At 39.1% G+C, this 23,512-nt stretch overlaps 1 protein-coding gene across 3 annotated transcripts in view; it reads left to right on the top strand.

The window, feature by feature from the left end:
- The window catches only part of cntn5 (contactin 5), a 73,963-nt gene extending 51,010 nt beyond the window's left edge, over positions 1 to 22,953 (top strand). The window contains exons 12-23 of one of the 3 annotated variants that reach the window (XM_063907825.1): positions 2,315 to 2,442; positions 2,844 to 3,019; positions 5,018 to 5,138; positions 6,857 to 7,015; positions 11,711 to 11,860; positions 12,761 to 12,831; positions 18,744 to 18,978; positions 19,073 to 19,182; positions 19,484 to 19,670; positions 19,820 to 19,932; positions 21,467 to 21,635; positions 22,087 to 22,953. In XM_063907825.1, coding sequence (XP_063763895.1) covers positions 2,315 to 2,442; positions 2,844 to 3,019; positions 5,018 to 5,138; positions 6,857 to 7,015; positions 11,711 to 11,860; positions 12,761 to 12,831; positions 18,744 to 18,978; positions 19,073 to 19,182; positions 19,484 to 19,670; positions 19,820 to 19,932; positions 21,467 to 21,635; positions 22,087 to 22,190 — 1,723 coding nt within the window. In that variant the 3' untranslated portion in view covers positions 22,191 to 22,953. Of the gene's footprint in view, positions 1 to 2,314; positions 2,443 to 2,843; positions 3,044 to 5,017; positions 5,139 to 6,856; positions 7,016 to 11,710; positions 11,861 to 12,760; positions 12,832 to 18,743; positions 18,979 to 19,072; positions 19,183 to 19,483; positions 19,671 to 19,819; positions 19,933 to 21,466; positions 21,636 to 22,086 lie in introns of all 3 variants that reach the window. The other 2 variants (XM_063907824.1, XM_063907823.1) reach the window with 2 other exon arrangements.
- The last annotated feature ends 559 nt before the right edge of the window (positions 22,954 to 23,512 follow it).

Below are 23,512 nucleotides of genomic sequence, written 5' to 3'. Positions count from 1 at the left end.
TCTTGTTTTTATCTGACTTCAGATAAAGTGGTGTCTTAAGAGAGTAGAAAATAGTTCACAGACATTATTGGTAAGTAGTTAATTTCTTCCCCTCAGAATAGTTCATCATTCACTATTAGGTGCTGGCATTGTATACAAGTCATATGTGGTCTAGTTTCCTCAAAATCTTAAAGAAAATGTTGTCATGGATTCCTTTAAAGCTGTGTTGCTTTTATACCCAAAACATCCAGAATAGAATGTTCGACACAGCGTAAAGATGATTCTGTATAGTGAGTTAATGAACTGGATAACACAATGTTTAAGGGGTGAAAGCTCATCTGGAGATCAACATTGTGAATGGGTGAATTGTATCTGAAAAAGGTGAAAGGAACAACCTTCTTAGGTCTTGGCCAGGGTGACTCCTGCAAGGATTTTCTGCCACTAACCATAGTAAAGTGAAGAGTTTATGGATGGAGAGGCGTTCTGTTCTTAGTAGAGCGGGGGAAGAATCGAAACAGCTTTACGTTTATCTGGCATTGACAGCTGTGCTGACTTAATGAAGGTTTGTAATTAACATGGATTTCCACTAATGTTCAGGGCTTTTGTCTCTTAAACAGAAAGTATTAATCCCATTAGTTTGAGAGAATGTGGCAGACTCTGTCAAAACCCACGGACTCTTTGTTTAACAGTCAGACAGTACATGATTTGGCAGTTTGTATAAAAACTGAGAAGTTGTTTAAAAATGTAATCCTGGTTTTAAATGTGAAAAATGCAACTCTCTTGACTTCACATCAGAAACCTTGCTCCATGATTGTGTGATCTTCTGATGTTTCCTTTAAATTATCCTAAGGTTGAATGTATTTGCATATTTTGTACACCCAACAGTCCTTCCGTGTCCTTTCTGCCACGGTGTCCTTGTTGAATGTGAATTACCTTCTCAATTTGAAAAATGTCTCCTGGCTGCAGATTGCTTCTGAATTGTCTGAATGTGTGGCGTGATTTTGCCACGCCTTTGTGAGTTTCTCTGTGCCAATTTCAATCACCTTGTCCATGATCAAACGGCTTTGCGCAGTAAATATAAATGCCAAACAATATGAAGTAGAATAAAACACATCATAATCATTTTGACGGTTTGCTTTTGAATAAAAATGATTTACTATTAAAAACAATACTTTTTAAAATATCCATTACCACCTCTGTATGCAATGCATGAATTAAATGAGAAATAAATACTACAACAAGAATGAAAAAGGGGTTGCAAGGGACACTTCACTTCACCCTATGCTATCCATTATATACGAATGCTTTTTCCTAAGCTATTTACAAGTCTGAGCAACATGTTTATACAGTACAACATTCCTTTTGTCTCTAAGTTGCATAAGAGGCTACTTATGAATGCAGGTGTGGTGTTGTTTTTTCTCTCTATTAAACTACTTTTTTCCCCTCGGGGGGGAAGCTCAATGATATTCACTTCTTGGTTTGACAGCTTTAGATGCACTGAATGCAGCAATACTTATGGTCTGTCGGGTGGGTTCATAAACAGTGTGTGGGATGAATGCGGAAAGAAACAAATGAATGTATGGACATTTGAATTCAGAGGGACAAATAATCAAAACATCCATTTTATTTTAACTTGTGTAGTGCTCTCCACAAATGTTCCTCTAATGGATTTTAAATTACACTGTAATTACTCAAATAGAAGCCCATTGTACTCTTTCAAAGGCACAAGATCAGATATAGTGCATCATTTGACCCAAATTGAATGTCAGAAGAATACTGAGTTTCTTTGTTCCAAACATCAATGCTTTGGTGTCAGTTTTTTTACCTGAACATGTGTCCCCATTACCTTTATATATCTTATGTAGAATCAGTGTTTTAATCATGTTCAAGATAGGGCTACTTAGTGGTATCTGCAAATCAGATTCATTAACATATTCCAATGGTTGATTGATTCTTAGTGGGAAGGGTTTATTTCCAGCTCTCTTGTTGAAGGTTACATACAAACACTTCACATCCTTCACACACCCTCAGTCCTCTGAGTGTTTATTTACACAAACAACTTACTTTCGAATGCTTTTTTCGTCCTTCAATTCAGTGATAATAATTTGCTAGCTGTAAACACTATTTTGTTTTATATTTTCCACTGCAATCTCTAGTGGATGATCATTTCAAGGATGTCTGAGCAGTTCATTTTAACTCATCCCAAGTAAATATTGCTATTCTGTAACCCAACACGACCACAAGCATAAAACATCATGCCTAAACGTGTAAAACAACTCTCCGTACCTGAATTTGTTTTTCATACCAGTATTGATTGTTGTGTCCTTTCTCACAGGATTATGTTGCTACGGAACAATACTCTAAGAATTGTTAACTCCAGCCGAGCGGATGAGGGGAACTATGTGTGCCAGGCAGAGAATCAGTTGGGCTCGGCGGAGATGACTGCCATATTGTGGGTAAAAGGTAAGTGATGCCCTGGGGGCCTTTATTTTCTGCCAAATTAGCACAAGTCAGACACCAGTAAACAGTCCCCAATGTCATTTTCCCCCCCTCTACCTTTGCTCGGGTGCCAGGAAATGTATTGTGCTTGCTCAACCGTGAACCAAGGGCTCTCACATTCAAGAATCATATTACAAGGACACACTTTTACACCGTAAAGGCCTCAGTCTCATAGATGCACTGCACAAACTCAAGATCAAAGCCAAGCAGGATATTCGTTTGACAAAGGTGATGGTTTCTTCACCTAAGTTGTGGTTGGCCCAATCGTGACTGCGCTGGCAATGATGTCACAGTGAAGCGCAGCTGCTTGACGCTATAGCTTCTGGTTAGCCTGAGGTGACAGTGTAGCAGCTTTGTGCTTCCAGAGGCCATGCGTGTGGAGCTTAGCCCAAACCGAGTGGAAGTGACTGTGGGGGAGAGCGTGGTGCTGAGCTGCAAGGCTGCTCATGACACGTCGCTGGATGTGGCTTTCCAGTGGTTCTTCAACCAGAGACCTATAAACTTTCAACAAGATGGCAACCACTTTGAATACATCCAAACAGTAAGAGCAAGAGTAAGAGCAAAAGTAAGACTATGAGTAAATGTATTATATTGGTTATGTCATATCTATGTACCTGTCTATCCATCTTTTTTGGTTCATCTAGTAACCCTCCTGTCAAGTTTGTTTTTCCTCCTTACTTTCATGTTCCTGATCAAATTTGACAGTCTGTTTTAACTGCTCTTACATTCACACAAAAACTATTAATCATCAGCACATTTTATTTAACACCCTTTTAAGCTGTAAACAATGTCTCAGAACATTGCTTTATTTGGATAGCTGCAGTAATCGACAAAGGTTAGACACGAAACATTTTGTCGATTTGTGTACTATCTGATGGGGGAACATATTTGAGGAGTACCAATTCATGTGACTGGGAATATCATACGTAGGTGTTGTGAACTTGACTAAACTTCTCAAAATTCAATGAATCTGGTGATCCAACCCATCGTCCTCAGTCTGCCATAAAAAAAAACACAACATTTTTTTTCCAAAACACGACAGGAGGGTTAAATGTTAACAAATAACATCTGTGATCAGTAGCATAATCATGTATAATAAAATATATTGTTTTGAATTGCAACTGTACAGTATCTTTTGTGAAAAATGAAAAGACAAATAGAGACTCATACTGGCTTTGAAAAAAATTATGGCTTGAAAGACACTCAACAGTGGTTTTAAATGACAAATAGAAAGGAAAATAATAAGGACAATTATGCTAAAATTGAAACTTCATTATGTTTCTATTAATCAAATCACGGCTCTGTAAAAACATGGAAATGAATCCATTCACAAACAATTCTAACAATAGTCAGGCCCCTCCTGAAATGCACGTCTATGAGTCTGATTGTCTCTTCAGTCGTCTTGAAAAGGTCAGAGGATACAGGGTCAAGGATCCTCTGAGGAAGGTGTCGCATACATTTTCCCAGCTGAGCAAAATAATAAATCCTCCCAAGCAAAAAGGCATTTAACCTTTGACATCCTCGAACATAAGGGTCGCATTGTTACCTTGCCATTTCACCTCTACCTTTTCCCTTTTTTTCCAGCGCCCTTTCTGAGGTTTTCTTTTTCTTTGGTGAACTGTATTATGAACTGCACTGAAAAAACGGTAACATTGACTTTAATTAAAAGTATTATGTCAACAAATGTCACATAATGTATGAGGTTAGTTGAAAGCAATGATATTGAGTTGAACCTAATGTGTTTTTATTTTAACGTAATATTATTGCTTTAAACTAACATAATACAGTAATGTGAAATCTGTTGTCATAATACATTTAATCAAAGTCATTGTTCAGGTTTTGGGCAATAATGAGTGGTTAAACAAAAAAGACATCAGAGCAAAATATTATGGTCACATATCTTGAACATATACATTATTATAGGCTCAACTGAAAATGTTGTGTCTTTTGGATGTTTTCCTTTTAAGATGCATCATTTTGAAACATAAAAAGTACATTTCCAGTTTGAAGAAACGTAATTTATTTGTTTATTTTTACAAAGAAACATGTTACATTTCCCATCTCCATAATACAGAAACTGTTAAGCACAAAAACCAGAAAATAAAGTTGAAAACGAATTTACAGGAGAGTAGGGAGTCCTCTTTATGTCACTATTCCTTCAGTGGATGTTAAAATCACATCTGTCCTGTGCGTCCTCTGCTACTACCAATGCTCTGGAGAGAAAGTATTTGCAGTGACAATCCTTTACACAACAGATTCCTGGCTGATGCATGGTGTGTAATTTTAATCAGGTTTCTTGCTAAACAGCTGCCTGTAGACCTTGAATTATTCCCAGCGTTGCCTTAGGCGATTCTCATTTCAACAGAGAAAATACGAGTAGCTGAAGAATGTAGCAAGCGAGCACCTGAATTAAACAGGAATCTCTCAAGCCACATGAGCCTCTACAAGATGTAAAGGCATCACACTTCTTTGTGTCAGGCACATTTAGGCTTGCTTAATACCTAACCTTTTTTTATATTCTATTCTTTCCCAATTGCAGCAGTCCTCCACAGTGGACCTGATGATCAGGAGCATTTTGTTGAAGCATGCTGGGAAGTACGGGTGTCGGGCCCAGACAAGCGCAGACACTGTGTTTGCAGAGTCTGAACTCCTTGTGCGAGGTGAGCTTGTCATGTGTCAGTAGAACAGTACTGTGTCGTCCTGTTCACTCTTTAGCGGAGGCAGTGACTCTCTGCCCCCTTTAAACTGAATAACTTAACAGAAAATCAAATGTTTTCTTTTACTGAGTAATACTTAGTAAAATGGACACAACACTGTGAATCTAGGAAATTGGCTCTAATTTGTGCCGCTGCTTTGGGAAGTTTTTCTAATGACATCAGACATTAAACTCATGTCTCTTGATGGACACAATTGGGCATCACTTTTCCACGTTATTGCCCCCCTTTTAACCTTTTGATCTTGACTCATTTTTTATAGTCACTGTGAGTAAGGCTGGACAGACGGTCTGTCTGCATGAACACATGTAATATGCACTGTTAAACAGATAAATGGCTGAAATGGCTAGTGATAAGATTCTGTAGCTGTTTCTGATTGTTGCTGATAATGTGATGAAACGGTTATCATCCACCCAACTTCAGGAAAATAACTCACACACTGTATACTTCCTTTTGAGATGTCATGACTGGACATTTGTGAATGTCTTTTTTATTTTGCTATAGGCAGTGATACTATGGGCAAAACATGCTGATCAATATTTCTTTCCAACTAGTGAAAATAAAACATCCTTTTTTTTTTTTACAACACTTCATTTTTGCCATATGTAGATTACTCTACTCTCAAGTGACCAAAAGTAAGAATAAGATAATGATAATGCTTTGTTTGCATTTTTACTTTTCAGAAAATGCGTAGTTCTAAACTAATATTGTGATCAATTGGAGAAATGTGATGGTGATTTTTTTCCTAACCCTTTTCACCTGTAGTCAAAATGGACAGTATATTCTGAATGATTATTCATATGGGTCATGTTGGTGTTTGTACATTATGTCATTAAACATTAAGCTCCTAAACGAGGGCAGGACAGATGCCATGGTTGTTTTGTCACTCCTTCTTTACCTATAGTGTTGGAGGATCTTGGGACTTAAGATGTTCATTGCCATTTCTACTCTGTAGCTACTGTGCATGTGACATTGAAGCCTTTAAATTTAATGGAATTTGAATTGAGTAGTGACACAAAATGAATCTTAATGTCCAGGAATGCAAATGCACCTTTCAGTGCTACCTTCTAATGGGCACCTTTTAAGGACACAGTTCATTACGTTTCAGTGTGCGCTCCAGCTGCCACCTATTCATTTACAGCTGTTCCTCCTTGAGTCCTTAGTTGTTTGCTACATTTGTAGATTACATTTACTTCTGAAGAGGTAAACATATGTTCAGCTGTATTAAAACACATGAAGGTCCAACACACAGTCATGCTCAGCAGGATTGGTAAACAGCCTTTGAAGACCCCAAAAAAAGAAAGCTTCAATATTCCTGAATTGGCATTAAATCCTTGGCAGCAGATCTGTGTCAGACACAAATCCTGCTTCAGTTTAGTATGTTCATGTCTGCTGTTTGTTTGTGCACAGATTACAGCAGAAAATTAATGTTGTCAACATATGCACACAGCTGCACATCCTTCTTAATGCTTGCATGGTTGAATCCATTAGTGTGTCTAATGGCAACAATGCATGATTAATACATCTCAATATGCACCAGCTTAGAATTGATTCAAACAGCAGCAGTGATCATTTCATCCCCCTGTGTCTCGACAACCCTGAAACATTTGTGGTAGCAGTTGAAAGCTGTAATTGAATCTGTCTCCTAACTCTCTTTCCACTAGGTCCTCCCGGACCCCCTGGAGTGGTGATAGTGGAGGAGATCACTGATACCACGGCCACCCTGTCCTGGACCCGTGGCCTGGACAACCACAGCCCTATCAGCACCTATAATATACAGGCCCGCAGCCCATTTTCATTAGGCTGGCAAACTGTCCAAACAGGTAATCAATAAGGAGCAAATTGCAGTCTCTAGATCTGTGAGTTTAATGTGGCGCCATACTCAAAAGCTTTAATACAGCTTAAAGTGATGTTCGGGGGTTCCTGATTAAGCAAAATAAATAATTTTAATATCTGGTGGCAAGGGACATTCATATCTTAAGGTTCTCAATCGATATTCAGACAATTACTATAGCAGCAAACAACTATTCACAGTATTAATATGTTTAGTGGTCAACGCATGGAAATGCTGACGGATAGAAACATTACTTGAGGTGTAATTTAAGAAAAAAAATGTTGTGTTTTTTTTTACATCTAGTGTTATGGAAGTATCCTCCAGGAATATGACTGATTGATATATTAACCCTTGTATTATGTTAAGGGTCAATTTGACCCATTTCAGTTTTTGTGTTGACCAAAGTACTGGTTATCCTTTCTTTTTCTTGATGAAATTTGGTGACTTTTCATCATCTAGGGTCATGAACTGGTGTGTAAAATCTGGACACTTTGATGTGTAGTGGAATGTCTGTGCAGAGTTTGTATACAAAGATGATGTTGCGGGTCATTTTGACCCAGACCCTTTAATGTGGGTAAATAGCTGTTCAGATCCAAAATAAACATGTCTCTTTGATGTACTTTTTACTTTGATGTACAATTGTTTGTATTTTGATTGCCTCTGAGACCCAGAGCCAGGTGTGTGAAGAGAGGGAACTTTCTCACACTTGTCCTTGTCACTGTTCTCATGTCATCTCTTTGACAAACTCACCAAAAATGAGCTCCAGAAGGACGGCAGCTGAGGAGGCTTTATCACAGATTTTGAACTGGGATAGTGATGTAGAGGAAGATATTTCAGAACCAGAGGATCTTTCAGAGACAGAGGACAATGTTATTGCTGGATTCAGAGGACGAGTCTGCCGTTGTTCCTCCAACAGATGAAAACCAAGGAATGCAGCAATCATCATCCACAGAGGGGACATGGGCATCTAAGGACGGTAATATAAAATGGTCAACATCACCACACCCAAGCCGAGGCAGACTGTCATCTTCCAATGTGATCAAAATGACTCCCGGTCCTACAAGATTTGCTGTCACACGAGTTGATGAGATTCAATCAGCATTTCAGCTCTTCATATCCTCACCAATAGAGAGGATTATACTGGAAATGACCAACTTGGAGGGGAGACGTGTGTTTCAAGAGAAATGGAAGCCACTGGATCAGACTGACTTGCATGCTTACATTGGAGTTCTGTTATTAGCTGGAGTGTACAGGTCAAAGGGAGAAGCAACTGCAAGTCTATGGAATGAAGAGAATGGAAGGCCAATCTTTCGTGCAACAATGTCTCTGGAGACATTCCACATGATATCTCGTGTGATCCGCTTTGACAACCGCGACACCAGAGCTGGTCGACGTGAAAGAGACAAACTAGCTGCGATCAGAGATGTGTGGGATAAATGGGTTGAAATTTTACCTTTGTTGTACAATCCTGGTCCCCATGTTACTGTAGATGAGCGCCTTGTTCCATTCAGGGGGCGCTGTCTTTTCCGACAGTACATGCCCAACAAGCCCGCCAAGTATGGCATCAAAATATGGGCAGCCTGTGATGCAAAATCCAGCTATGCATGGAATATGCAAGTATACACTGGAAAGCTACCTGGAGGAACATCTGAGAAGAATCAGGGGATGCGTGTGGTGCTGGAAATGAGTGAAGGGCTGCAAGGTCATAACATCACATGTGACAACTTCTTTACATCCTACCGCCTTGGAGATGAACTTCAGAAGAGAAAGCTGACCATGTTGGGAACAGTCAGAAGAAATAAGCCAGAACTTCCCACTGAAATTCTGAAGATGCAGGGCAGACCTCTGCATTCCTCAATATTTGCTTTCACCTCAGGTCACCCGACCAACCTGCAGCCTCACCCAACCCAACCTCACCCAACCAACATCCAGTGGACACAGGTGGAAAGAAAAGGAAAAGATGCCAGGTCTGTCCCTCCTGAGAGGACAGTAAAACAAGTACCTCTTGTGTGAAATGCAAGAATTACATCTGCAGAAAGCACACAGTAACATTCTGTCCATCATGTGGAGAACATTGAAAATGTTGAAGAAAAATGTGGAGAACATTGAAAAGTTGAAGTTCGCAGGGATGAAGTTAAAGTTGAAGTCAAAGTTAAAAAGAAATGTGTTCATGAAGAGGGAAAAACGTAGCCCTTGTGCTTTCTTTGGTCAAGGAAGGAGGAAGGGAGGAAGGATAGAAGGTAGGAAGGAAAGAAGGGAGAAAGGAAGGAAGGAAGAGAAGAAGGAAGGAAGGAGGAAAGAATGAAGGAAGGAAGGAAGGGAATAGAGGAGGATGAACAGAGAGAAGGAAAACAGGATGAGAAGAAGGAAGGAGAGAGCATGGCAGGAGGAAAGAAGGAGGGAAGAATTATCATTTTGACCCGGGAGGAGGACAAGAGGATTAGACTAAATAGTTCTTAAATATAGTGTTGGAATTAAAAATGTATTGTATGTCACTTTTCTAAATGTTTATGTAATCTAAAATAAAGTTGTTATTGGTTTAACCTGTTTTCTTGACTGTTTTGAGTGCATTTACACAGTATGGGTCAAAATGACCCGCAACACAATCAATGTAATTTTTTTTCAACATAATACAAGGGTTAAAATCATTCAAAGTCACAATCTGTTAAACTATCTGAACTAGTTTTCCACGTTACATTTACATACCAAAATAGTCAAGTAACTGAATTGAAATGAAACTAAGCTTTAAGCTAATTCTCTTGCTAAGCAAGAATTGAGCATTCTTTTACAGAATTATCATGTCATGTCAGTGGTGAGTGGGAAATGAACCTTTAAGGCATGGATTATAATACTTATTTTAGTTAAGATACGCTTTTACTGTTTAAAAATGTCTAATTTTTTCAAATTACTTCGACAGAAAAACTATAATGTTAAAAGATGAAGGCTCGCCAAGCATTGTGTGTAATCCATCTTAATATGCCGTGTGACGGCAGAGTTTAAGGTGTGATAATGATTCATCCCCACAGATACATAAATCATACTTTGTATACACTCCTCTCACATCATGTCTGTTCAACCACATTTAATTCGATAAAGCACAATTAGGACTCTGTGATGTATTGTCAGTGTTGAACTTGTTAAGATTAGCATAAAGGGGGGTGATTGGGCTTTTCGCTCCCACTCCTCTCAAACAGAGTTATCAGCTCATGTTTGAAGAGCAGCTTGCTTGACAGAGTGGTCTCATTGTGAGCTGCTTTGGATGATAAGAGTGTAAGCTCCTCAGCCTCACTGAATGTTGCTTTAGCATACAGAGACCTCTGGTTCATTTGTGACACGGATATGCTTTCAGTCAATGTTTGTTTGTTGTTGCGGGATCAATATTGACAAAGCTTGATTATGGGAGCCCTGAAGAAACTAGATTAGTTGTGTTACCTGCTTGTAATTCTGTTCAAAGTACAGTCATAAATCTAACTTTTTTTCCGTCTCCAGATGTGATTTACAATTACGTAGCTATATAAGTCCTCTGTGGAAATTGGTTGGAATCAGCTTCCCTGTAATGAGTTGTACTATAATGTGCTCTAAAGCTGCAAGTAAGCTGATATTTAGACACCGAAACAACATCATATGCCAAGGTTTCAAGTTAATTGTGTATAGTCACCACCTTGTAGAAAAACAATATGCCAAGTCACAGTATGTCTGTAGGGAAGCTTTAATGCTTTGCAGATGTCTTAAGTACTAAGACAATGTTTTTTTTGTATTTTGGTGGTTCTCCAGCTTACTGGATTTGAAATGAAAAAAATGGCTTTAAGGCTAACTCCCAGCTTTGACACACAGGCGTAGGAATTATCCCCCAGTTTTAGGGAACAGAAGGTAATTCCACAAATTGTCATAGTCTAAAAGGGACACAGGATTATTTTTATGTTTATACTTGGCTTCTGGGTTTTTATTACGACATGTTTACATGTTTCTGAAATGTTTAATTTTAGTGCCTGTCTCTTTAAACCAGCCATTTCAAAGGTACCTCTAGTGTATTCTAATGAAACCATATGGGACATAGGAAAGAGACCCAAGCTTTAAAGGCTTGCTGACCATATTGTGTGACCTGAGGCAGCCCACAAAAAATAACAAGTCTGTTGACATAAATATCATAGTTTCTGGGTTGGAAGGGACTCCGTATTCCCAAATGTATGTGAATAATAACTAATAAAGATAGTTTTTTATTATATGTAACCTTAAAGCAATCATGAAGTCATCAAATGTATCTTATATAATCAATTTTAGTTCATTCCTGCCTATAGACTAAAGCTCAGCTACATCAGCAGCTCCTTGGTTTTTCTAGTGATGCTCTGCCAGACCTCTTTACTTATTGCTTGTTTTTACATTAGCCTTAAGCAGGGAAACACCTGTTGGGTTATTCAGGTCAGACTGAATGATCAGCCATAAAAAATAAACACAAAAAATGTTGACTGATTGCCTTGTTTTTGTTTTAACCATAATCACTATGCTGCAGATTTCTCATTCAAACGTGTATGATTCGAACCGTCTTTACTCAATATGGATCGAACAATCTCAGACACCCTTAAAGCTGTAAAGTCATTTCAGCTTGTGTCTCTACAGAAGAACAGTAACTGTTATGTGGTGCTTGTCCTGGTTAAATAAATACACGCGACACTCTTTTCTGCAGACCCTGACCCAGTGACAGGAGACCTGGAGTCTGCCATGGCTGTGGCGCTCAACCCCTGGGTGGAATATGAGTTCAGGGTGGTGGCCAGCAATGCCATTGGGACTGGAGATCCAAGTGCACCTTCAAGAGGAGTGAGAACTAAGGAAGCAGGTAAATTCCCTAACTATATATAATTCTTGTTATGCACTACATTATATTCACATTATGACAAACATAAGCAATCACCCACAGTCCTGAGGCCTGGACACCGCAGAATGCGTTTGTGGTGAGCAGACAAATGTCTGAGACAGTCTTGATCAGGCGAGTCGCTTCACTAACTGCTCGTTCATCGTCTATAAAATGTGATAATTACAAAGGTCAGTGGTCATTTAGAAATGGCTTATTTAATATGTCCTATCTACTCAGCATAATTAACAGACTAATTACTGTATCTGCACACAGTTGTGGTAATTTGTCTTTAAAGTCATGTTCTTTGATCCAACAAAAGAGAGCAAAAACACATCACCGAAACCTGCCATCACTTTCAATTTGATTGGCAGGTATTTTACTGCAGTCGCAAACAGCAAAAAATAATTGAGTTTTTGATGTTTTCGAAAGCTGGCATACATAGGTTTGTTTACTTCAGCAATGTTTTTTGAGGACATCATGAAGACTGTTTATTTTGTGTTTTTTCAATGAGCATAATAATTGTGACTTTATTGACAATAAGTCCTAACTAACAATACAACATTTATTTTTTTTAAATCGGAAGGCTGAAGATTAAACGTATTATACCTACAATTTTTTTGTGGGTCATATTTCAATAGTTAACCTTTTATGATTTAAAAAAAAAAAGAATCATATCTTAGTTTTAGATGTTTTTAGTGTTAACAACCTTATTTTTTAACCTTTTAAAAATAATTGATAATGAAGCTGCACATGCCTGACTCCTTGTTGCAACCATTCCAAAAATAAAAAACGTATCCTCTTTTCTTTATTTCAAAAAAGTGTTGAAGTGATTTGTGTGGTGTTCGGTCACTGATGCATTGTTAACCTTTCTGCCTCACACAGTCCCGAAAGTGGCACCATCGAACGTCAGCGGAGGGAACGGCCGCAGGCATGAACTGGTCATCTCGTGGGAGGTAAGGTCCTCTGCCAAACTCCCTCTGCAGCACAAGCGTAACAACATATGTCCAAAAAGGCAAATGTCACAGTGGGTCTGGTGTTTTAGTTAAGCAAACTCAGTTTTTTTATTTTTAAATAAACAGGAGTCACGATGCTTACTTTACAGAACATTCTCTCGGTTTTTAAAGAAACAGATGCAGAAACTGTGAAAGGTCGTGCATTTATTATAATGGAATTAAAAAAAATTCTTATTATCATTACTAAGAGTGCACTAAAGTGTCCGGTATAATTAAGAATCGTTGAATGTGAAATGTGTGTAATTTAAATAAAAATCTGGCAGTTCCATTCAAAAGATAGTATCCTCATGTGGAGTGCTGAAGATGCTGGCTTATAGTAAACCTGTGTTGAATGTCAATGAGTTGCATTATGTCAACAGATGGCAGGACAATGTTGTGACCCTAACTAAAGATGTTACCAGTTTTCACAGGAGATGTTCAGGAATCAGTTGATCTTACTATTCCACAGGTAATGAGATGGACAAGACTTAAAGGGGCCCTATAATGCTAATTTTTACGTTTCATAATTGTTTTTTCTGCCTCTACTGTGACATGTTTACATGCTTTAATGTTCAAAAAGGTTTTTATTTTTCTCATACTGCCTGTGCTGCAGCACCTCATTTCACCCTCTGTCTGAAACCAGTCAGCTCTGATTGGTCAGCTGGCCGGCTCTGTTATAATTGGTGAACCACTCTGAGATGTACCGCCTCTTAGCCTATCACGTACAATGTGTTGGAGCGCTAGTCAATAGAAGCGTGAGTGTAACATATTGATGTCACTATGTTACATAAATAAACCAAGGTCTATGCATCCTTGAACAAAAAGCATTCAAACCCACTACAAGAAACGGAACACCTTTAATGACATGGTTATACATATGAGACAGAGATCAAAATGTATTTATAAGTTATATTTTATTGATACAGCATGAATCCCCTCAGACCTTTAATCTTGGGCTCAACTAAATCATTGTACAGTATAGTTTGCAGCCTCTGAAACAAATACATTCAGCCGCCCTTTAAGTTGTGTAATATGTAGCATCACAGTTATGTAAATAATTCTCATGCTGAATTCAAGGTAACATAATGCGGGCTGAACATAATAAACATAAAGGCTGATTTTCCATTGTATGATTTATGAGTTTATTTTCATCAAATTACCATGGTGATCCTTTCCAGCATGTGACTCTCTGAAACAGCAGTAAAACCCTTGGCATAAAAAGAAAATAATGACAATATGTGTAGGATTTTCTTAATGATTAAATTAGGAAGAGAAAAAAAATACAGGGTTTGAATATTCATCATTAAATTCGAGAAAGTTACACTTCCTCTGATTAAACACATGATAATAAATGTCTATGTTAAGGGAATATGTCACCTCCCGCTGCTAAGAACAATTCTGAACCTGCATGAGAATCAGTGTTATAAAGTGTGAAAACAAGGTTAAAATTAAACATCGGTGCTGAAGAAAACTTTCCATTTCCCCTTAGGAATTGAACTGTCACTAAGTTATAATCCTGCATGTGAATTTGACTTAATCATCACGTAGTGGCTGCTACAGCATTGTGAATTCATTAAAAACCTTCTTTTTTTGTTGCCTGGGAATACTTGTCAGACATTATTAAGGGGTATAAAGCATGGTTGATGGATGATGCTAGTCGTTGTGGTTCTAGAGCTTGAAGGAAACGGTTTAATGATTTTAAGATATACAGATGATTGCATTCATTTACAGTCAGTTGCATTCACTTGAGGTGAGATTTGATGAGTAGCTGCTGTTTTGGCTCAGTGGGTGCTGGGGACCTGCGTTTGTTTGCAGTCCTATTCCCAGACCCATCAAAGTGGGATCTAATTAAAACATATCGAGAAGTTTCAGACACTGAAGAGAAAAAATGAGCAGAGTCTGGAGATGTTCTTGAAGGTAGGAAGATAGATATATTGAGGGATTGCTGGAGTTTTTTCTAAAACAGGAGGCTGGCATCATCTGAGCTCTGACCATTTCAGGCTAGTTTACATATTTTACATTTCATTTTATAAACAAATTGACAATAGGATTGCATAGCTGTTGTGTCAATTTAACTTGCAGAAATGAGACAAAATGAAATTACGTAAGTATCAATGCACCCTTAACTGTGCTGCTAGCAAATGCCATCTGTGTGCTCTTGTGCTACTTTTGTATTTGTTTAACTCTGTAATATGCATATGGTTGGCACAAAATGTGTATGCAAATGAGCCTGATTGCAAAAACAGTCCAATTCACCAAGACCAGCTCTGGCCACACAACGTTAATTTAATAGCATCTCCTGAGAGCTGGTGGTAACTTAAGCACAATACTGACACACTGTAATATTTGAATAGTATAAATTGAATGCAAAATGATCTAAAAGGATAAAGTGAAGACAGTTTGGACAGAGATACAAGTAAACAATAAAACAGTATGAATCTAGAAATATAATAAATCATAATAAATAAAAGGAAAATTAAACTCACTGTCATGTAATTAGCCCAATATCTTTAGTGATTCAGTCAGGGTGGATAGCAGCTTATTGAAAACACAGAACCATTAACAATGAATTTACTTAAATGAGAATAAATGCATCGAGTAGTATTTTTTCGGATACAAAATATTTAAATATGAATATTAATAGACATTGATTGCGTTCTTGATCTGGGAGTGTTTCATTTATATCTATCTAATTATATCAATATAATTACATATGGTTCCTTGTCACCAGCATTAAATATCCTAGCAAAACCAAACATAACTGCGAATAATAAACTGATATGTTTATACAAACAACGTTTCATAAATAATGTCTAAGTTGTTGCATTGAGCAAAGCTTGATGTTGAGATACAAGCTTCAGTCTGATTAAAGCAGTTTTTGAATTGGGGTTAAGTCAGCGTTTCGTATCTTAATGTGTTGCTGAATGATTGTTCTAAATTTGGAAAAGCAAAGACTCAGCTTATAAAGAGAGCAGACACACAGCTGTTCCTTACTGTAGCATTATCACTGTAGCAATCGTTTACAGCAGACAACAGGTCAGCACCACAGCTGTAGAGACAAAGGTAAAATAACACAGGTCTACAATAGGTGAACTCCCAGGAAGCCATGACCCTTCTGATGGAAAAAGGCGAGATAGATGCACATTATATCCAGAGGGATAACACAAAGGTGGGGCTTTTAGCCTTCACGGCTACATGATACTAGGAGAGAAGATCTTGTGAGCTCAGAAGAGTGTGCATCATTAGGGCAGTGACCTTTTTTTTCCATTTGAGAGGGAAAAAGCATCTGCTGCAGTATTCTACATCGGCAGGATGCTTTTCCACAAGATCAGAGATTGAAGATGTTATTGGAAAGGAAAAATGCCTCTATGAGAAAGAGATTTAACTATATTGGCCCCAGGGGAAATAAAGTAGTGGCAGCAGCAAAGAATGTCATACGTGAATTTTATCAACAAGTAGAGACAATGAAAACAGATACAACAGAAACATTAGTGTTATTATTTAAACGTACAGAGGCATAGCGATTCCTTGACTGTTTATGGCTATCCTGATTGTATGTCTGAGTTTGAGGGGCAAAACTTGTTCATCATTGCAGAATTTGCTGACAAAGCTTGAAGAAGGCCAGCTGGTCCGTGTATTAAAACACAGCCAGTGATTAAGATGTGAATTTCAAATTTGGTCCCACCAGAGAGGCAGAACGATGATTAACCTTGAATCCCTGAGCCATTCCAAATGAACCCAGGGATGTTAACGAATAACTGTTTGTAATTTAAATCTTGACGATGGCTCTCAAAAACATGATGTCTCCTACACCAAGTAAAGAGGATATTACTGTGAATGCTCTCCAAGTGGACAGCTTGGCTCTAAGCCAGGTTCAGGGCACAGCATGTACAGAATTGCTATGAGCGACACAGAGAATTTGCAATTGAGATCAGTTGAAGGATACATTAACAGGGGAACAGTGAACAGATGTGGAGGCAACTGACAGTTATTCTTGTAGTTATTAAGTATGGGAGCCCAACTGCCACTGGGAAGATAACCTTCACATAAGGGGAAGTGCCCCTCAGTGGCACATTATGGGGGATAATGTCCATTCCAGATGGGAGGGTGTTTGGTGGTACACCATTTCCTGTTTTTAAATGAGAGTTGTATGATATAAGGAGTGTCATTAAAGTAGCTAGTACAACATAATTTCAACCTCCTCATAAATAAATGCAGGACCCCATGTTGGATGAATAATACCTTAAGTTTGACCATGATTGGTGCTTGGTTGGACAAACAACCCAATCAAAGAATCCTTTCAAGCCATGCATACATTTGAAGCACAAAACAATGCCATGTCTGTGATGATTCTCTTGATGAGACTCAGGAAGTGGCATACAGTATCTGCAGCATTTCAGATGCAGCCCTTCACAATTGCTACAATTTGTTAATCCAACAAATGCCACAGAATAAAGAGTGAACATTCTGCTCATTTGTTTTTTTAGGCATTTTTGCTGATCAAATCACTTCTGAAGAGTACTGTAGAGAATATTCTATTCTTAAAAAAATGTGTTTTTTCATTGCCAGTTGTAGGGCAGAATAATTGGTCACCCAACAATAAGTCTGTCAGTTTTCAAGTGCGTCAGGACACTTCCATTAGCTTTGCCCTATTTCTTTTCGTCTCTGCTAAATGCTCTTGGAAATAAATCAGGACTTCATCAGTGATCAATTGAGATGGGAGACGGAGCAGGAATGTTAGCCCTTTTTGGCAGTCAAGGCATGCAGGCGCATGGCAGTTCTGCCTCTCCTATCATCTGTGGAGAGTTGTCAGAGCCTGGACGGCCATGGTGGGCAGTGTTATTAAGCAGGATGAATGACTAAACAGTCTCTGCAGCTTCATTCAGCCGTCTCATTATAGTCAACGATGAGAGACTGCTTTTTCTCGGGGAGCCATCGGAACAACCATTTCTGATGCCCCCACAGTCATTGTCACTGAGCCCAGCAGGCCCTGCAATTTCCTTCCCAAGACTTACCTCAGTTATCACGCTGTGTCCATACTTATCCATGACTATCACAATTCCTAAGCCCCTAAGTGTTTCTAGACTTAACTAGCTAATTTGTACATGCTGCTTTTTAAAGACCCATATTCCTTGGCATATCTTTAAGAGCATTGCCAGCTCTGATAATAACTTTGAGCTAATTCATTTCCACTGATCATCCCTGTAATTAGGCAGTCATAGTGATTGGTTGTTATTGAATGAAATGTGAACAACATCTCCATCCACCTCTGTAGACTCAATCGCTAATTTGTTGCAGCCTTAAGGGGACAATATTACTTTGAAGCCTATTCAGATCAACACGTGCCAAGGTTTTTGTTGCCAAAAACAGGTGTACAGGTGTTTGTCATTTATTAAATTTAGCCAAAGATTTAATCCCTGCAGCTCATATTTTAATTAAATTTGAGCTCACTTAATGAATTGGCCCTTGATTTGATTAAGCACGGACCAGCTGTGGAAGACAGCTCCCAGTTTCACCACTTCAGGAAAGCTACAGATGAGCATTGAAGCCAGCATAAAAATCCTGTGTCCCAAAAATCCTCAGACATGGGAGATAAATAGCAACATAATGGGTACAACTGGGCCAAATATGATTCTCAAGACTGACTGAATCTTTATTAACACTGGCAGACAGAATTCGGGACAACCACGGAATTAAATGTTGTGTTTTGTTCAATTCCTTGTACACAGGCTATTTAAATGATAAAATGATAAGGTAATGCACCTTCAGCCAAAGAGCTGCATAGTACTGGTGAATTGCTATTATCGGAAATCATGTTTGGACTTTATCTCAGTTAAAGATACGTTAGGATGATTTTTCTTTTACATTTTCAGCCTATATCTGAGGAATTCCAAAACGGTGAGGGCTTTGGGTATATCGTTGCATTTCGTGCCAACGGAACCAGAGGCTGGAAGGAGAGGATGGTGACTTCAGCAGACTCTACAACGTACAAATATAGAGACGAGACCTTCCCTCCCCTTACCCCGTTTGAAGTGAAGGTCGGAGTTTACAACAATAAGGGAGATGGACCATTCAGTGAAGAGGTCATCATCCATTCGGCAGAGGGGGGTGAGTTAACGTTTGTTGTTGCATTGTTTTTAGATGAACAGAGAAGATGGTTTTTAGAATTGTATTCATATCACCATTTTGACTGGTTTCACAGAGCCAAGGGAAGCACCATCTGATGTGAAAGCTTACAGCATTTCTTCATCGGAAATTAGGGTCACGTGGAAACCGCCTAATCCTGGCCCCGGAAGACCAAGAGGATATGAGGTGCTTGTAAATTGTGTGCTTGAGCGCAGTTGTGCACATGTGTAAATATACAGTACATGCAGTAATTGAATTTATTTGACGCGTATACATTTGTGCATGAGTTGAAGTTTGAAAACAGTATATGCTTGATTTTTTGTTCCTTACATGTTTGCCCTATTTTTGTTTAACTGTGCTATGTGTTTGGGTCAATGCGCTGCTTGCCTTGGCCAGGTCTCCTTTGAAAATAGATCCTGCCTCTCCATTGGACTTTCCTGGTTAAATACAATATAAAAAGGGTAAAATCAATAATTTATGTTAACAGCTCAGCTACTGGAAAGACATGGAGCAGGAGGACTTGGGGAAAAAACAAAGAACTTTGAAAAACGAAACATCCATGGTCTTGACAGGACTAAAGGGCAACAGTCTGTATCTCATCACTGTAAAAGCCTTCAACAGCATCGGCGAGGGTCCTGCCACTGCTGCCGTCACTGCCAACACCAGGAAAGCCCGTGAGTGTAGCACTGACACCTATCGTGCTATACTATATATGGAATAGACACTACCTGTTAAGTTTGCTCTAAATCCCCTAGTAATTGACCTAGTTGGTTGAAACTCTGTTTAAAAGTCTGTTTGAATTGAGTTTGCGCTCCCTTCTTAGCTCCTTCTCAGCCTCCAACCAACCTCATGTGGATTCAAGAGGGCAACAACGTGTCTTTAAACTGGGAGCCAGTGAAGGCAAAAGATAATGAATCTGATGTCATCGGGTACATGGTAAGGATCAAGTTAATTTCCTAACATCCAGACATATATAAACATTTATGCAAAAACTATAGATTTGCTGGTTGGATAAAGCAAATAGTTCCAGAAGTAATTTCACCACTATCAATAGAAAGACAGGATTATTTTAACCAAGTTTTTGAGAAGTTATGCTTCTACATGCTTTTACTGTTAAGCTCTGAATAGTACTTTACCCATGGTTATTTTAGCTGGTGAGAGTGGCAAATCTGAACTGTTGCAAATTGAGAACCTTTCATCCTCACAGTTGGAAACAAAATATCACACAAGGGATGTAAGATTTATCTGACATTGCTAAAAATGAATATGTTTATACTGCTTAGTATATTTCAAGGCCAATTCTGGAATCTAAACCCTGTCTCCAGCTTGCTGTTATCAGTATAGGCATTCAAATGATAAATATACAAATATTGAGTTCAATGATTGGACATTTTTAGCTGCTAAGCCCCTTGGTGATCATTTAATTCTCTCCTAATGTGCATGCATACAGTCATTTATTTTGACTTTGTCTTTAAAGAACCAGAAATGTGATTGCTCATCCCAACTCTTTGCCGATAATTAACCTAGACACTAGAGATTATTTTGCCCATCTTACTGTTGCTGTTACTGTAACTGTTACTGTTTAAAGGTTCCATATACGGAATTCACAGTATTAAAATAACAGAAAACAACTATTTGGTATTTGAAGACGCAAAAGTAAAGTCATCCTGAGTCCAAACTCCCAGATGTAGCCTGCCGCATGTGCATGCTAGTGCGTGTGAGTCCCTGTGTGTGTTTCCCTCTTGCTATCCAATGGCCACCTTTCCACACTGTGCTCATACAGAAGTTACAGCTCAAATGTTACGCCCACTCTCCAGTTCCCCCCCCAGGTTAACACTGTTGCCGTTAATGGCACTGTTCACGCTGTTAGCAATGTTAACTTCTAGCAAGGTTAGCTGCTGCCGCAGGCTCAGCCGTCAACCATGTTAAGAGCAGTGTGGAGGTGATCCTAGAATCACAGCTTTGCTCCTAATCCATATTGAGACCCTTTCAGAGGAAAATAAGTTTGTAAATGTAAAATGTGTAGGATTTGGCTGTTGTCTGTTGAACACAACATTATAAGTTGACTTCTCCTTTTCAGCTAAGCAACACAAGCAAGCCAATTTAGCCATCTTCAGTTTAGCTAGCTAATGGGCATAGTATTTTTGTTCAGACAGGAGAATTTAGCGAAGCTTCCTGAGCTTCCGGCTCAGACTACACCAATTACAGTGTCAGCCAGGGCAGAACAGAGCCCCAGGGGAGAGAAGGCAGAGGAATGGGCAGAGAATTGCCCAGAAGCGTCCCGAACACAGCAAAGTGAAACAGGAAAAGTCAATAAAGGCAGAGGGCTCTGCAGATACAGACTACAGACACATTCATTTAGTGGGCTTCTATAATTGTTTATTAGGAAAAATCTTACACATACTACTCATTTAGGCTAAATATTTCATCATATATGAACAATAATACTCTTTGTGCACGTCTCCTGCAGGTGTTACTTAAACAGGAGGGCAAAGGCCACAACCAGGTGACAAGAACCATCAACCCTTCCACAATGCTCTCACTGCCCGAGGGAGGAACCTATATCATTGAGGTGCGCGCACTCAGCGAAGGGGGAGAGGGGGCAGTCAGCTCCCAAGTTCGAATAGTCACCTCATCCGGTAAGCCGAAGCTCGTTGCCTCGCCTCTCAGGCACACACTCAATTAGATGACTTCTGATATCCATCTATATGCACAGCATGTTTTCTTTTTGTAGCGATCTTATGTTCTGCCCCTAATTGAGTCACCACAGCTGTTGTGCCAGCCAAGGTTTCCTTGGCTAATACTGTTTTAATTACCTCGCCCACACCAACCCTTCTAATCTTGCACAGCCAATTAACTTTTAAGCAACACGACCAAGAGAAAGTCCGTCCTGGTTGTGACTTTACCAGCCAGCTTTAAAGTGCAATGTTCACTGTCTTTCTTTATTTTGCAAAATAAGTCTATTTCTCCCCAGCTAAATAAATGAAAAGATCAGTAAAGCTATCATCAAAAATGGTTGCAGTTCCAGCATTTTAGTTAATTTAGTTTTTGCTTTCATCTATAATGACTGTTCCCCCTCCCTTCTCTTAGGTGTTCGAGCAAAAAGCAACCAGTGCTCGGTGCACTGCATGCCACAGAGCCTAACATGGACAGCACTGCTCCTGGTTCTTCTGGTGCCTTTAGCTTCCTGGTGAGGCTGCTGTGCCAACCTCATTTTCATGGAGGGAGCCACCAGTCTTCTGCTCCCTCCTTCCCTCTGACTGCCTGCTCGCTTTGGCCTTACCCATCCCAAAGGGTCCGAGGCCTGCAAAAGGGGGTTGAGTCTGCCCGTTATCATACAGCTCTCCAGATTTAAACTTTTTAAGTTTCCTGTTTCTTTTGAAGCCCTGGACGATTAATTTGCACAGTTCTCTCCAGCATCACGATAGTGTTGTACTGTAGTGTACAGTGTGTGGAAAGATTTGTTCAATCTTTTACTTTAACATGTGTTCCTCTCATTGAATGGCATCTAACCAATTCCAGACGGCTCCTACAGATCTGGGGCTCTACAGAGCATGAACAATTCCTCGAAAGCTGCTGTGGTAGTAAGACTGGGATCAGCCGGCCTGTTTCTTTTCATTACTTATTTGCATCAATTTACCCCTTGGCTGCCTAACAAGCAATGCAGCAGAAGCTCAGTAGAGATAAGTGCATTGTTTTCTTATTCACTCATTGAGGAGGAAAGAACATTTTTTATGAAACCAAGAATCTTACTATTTCGAGACTTGCTTTTTGTACATTGTGTTACCTTTAGAGAAAAACACAGTGGTATCTGTCAGCTATGTCAAATCTGTTTTTTGGTAGTGATAAAGCAATGCTTGGTGATACAGTTGGATGTATGGAGGTAGGAAACAGGTTCTTACCTGTAGTGCTTGAACACATCAAAAGAGAAAGACAACTCTGTGCGAGACTCTTGGTGTCAGTACAAATAAATGTGATGTATATTTTTTAAATGGTTGTTGTTTGTATTTTCTAACCTGAAAAAAAGATATATATCTGACAACACACTTTCCTAACCAATAATAATTATTCATGTTATTGGTCAATGAACCGAGTCTTCATACCATTTTCTTTCATACATTTTTTCCCCAAAAACTCCCTTGTTCAGTGCAGGTATACATACATTTGGTTATCAAAGATGCCTACAAGCCCACGAACTAGGAAATTAGACGACCCAGTCCAAGGTTTGTGGGCTGCCTCGGACAGAAATCTCTCCTCACCTTCCTTCCATGTCATATAAAGGCTCATTACAATATACTCTCTTCACTCTGAGTATATCCACCAACAGCCTGAGAACTGTCTTTGTAATTTTCGTTGCAAGCCAATCAGAGCAGACTGTATTTTTTTTTGGTAAGGGGGCTTCAATAGACAGGTGCTAAAACCGAGAGTTTGAGCAACAGGGTCAATACAGGAATATCGAGACACGGAGAATGAGAAAAACACTGTATTTTTTTACAAATAGACCAAGGTAAACATT

The sequence above is a fragment of the Eleginops maclovinus genome, chromosome 18 (genome assembly GCF_036324505.1).
Source record: "Eleginops maclovinus isolate JMC-PN-2008 ecotype Puerto Natales chromosome 18, JC_Emac_rtc_rv5, whole genome shotgun sequence".
NCBI classification, from domain to species: domain Eukaryota; kingdom Metazoa; phylum Chordata; class Actinopteri; order Perciformes; family Eleginopidae; genus Eleginops; species Eleginops maclovinus.
The sequence above is the reverse complement of the archived record's forward strand: the minus strand, read 5'-3'. Positions and strand labels throughout refer to the sequence as shown.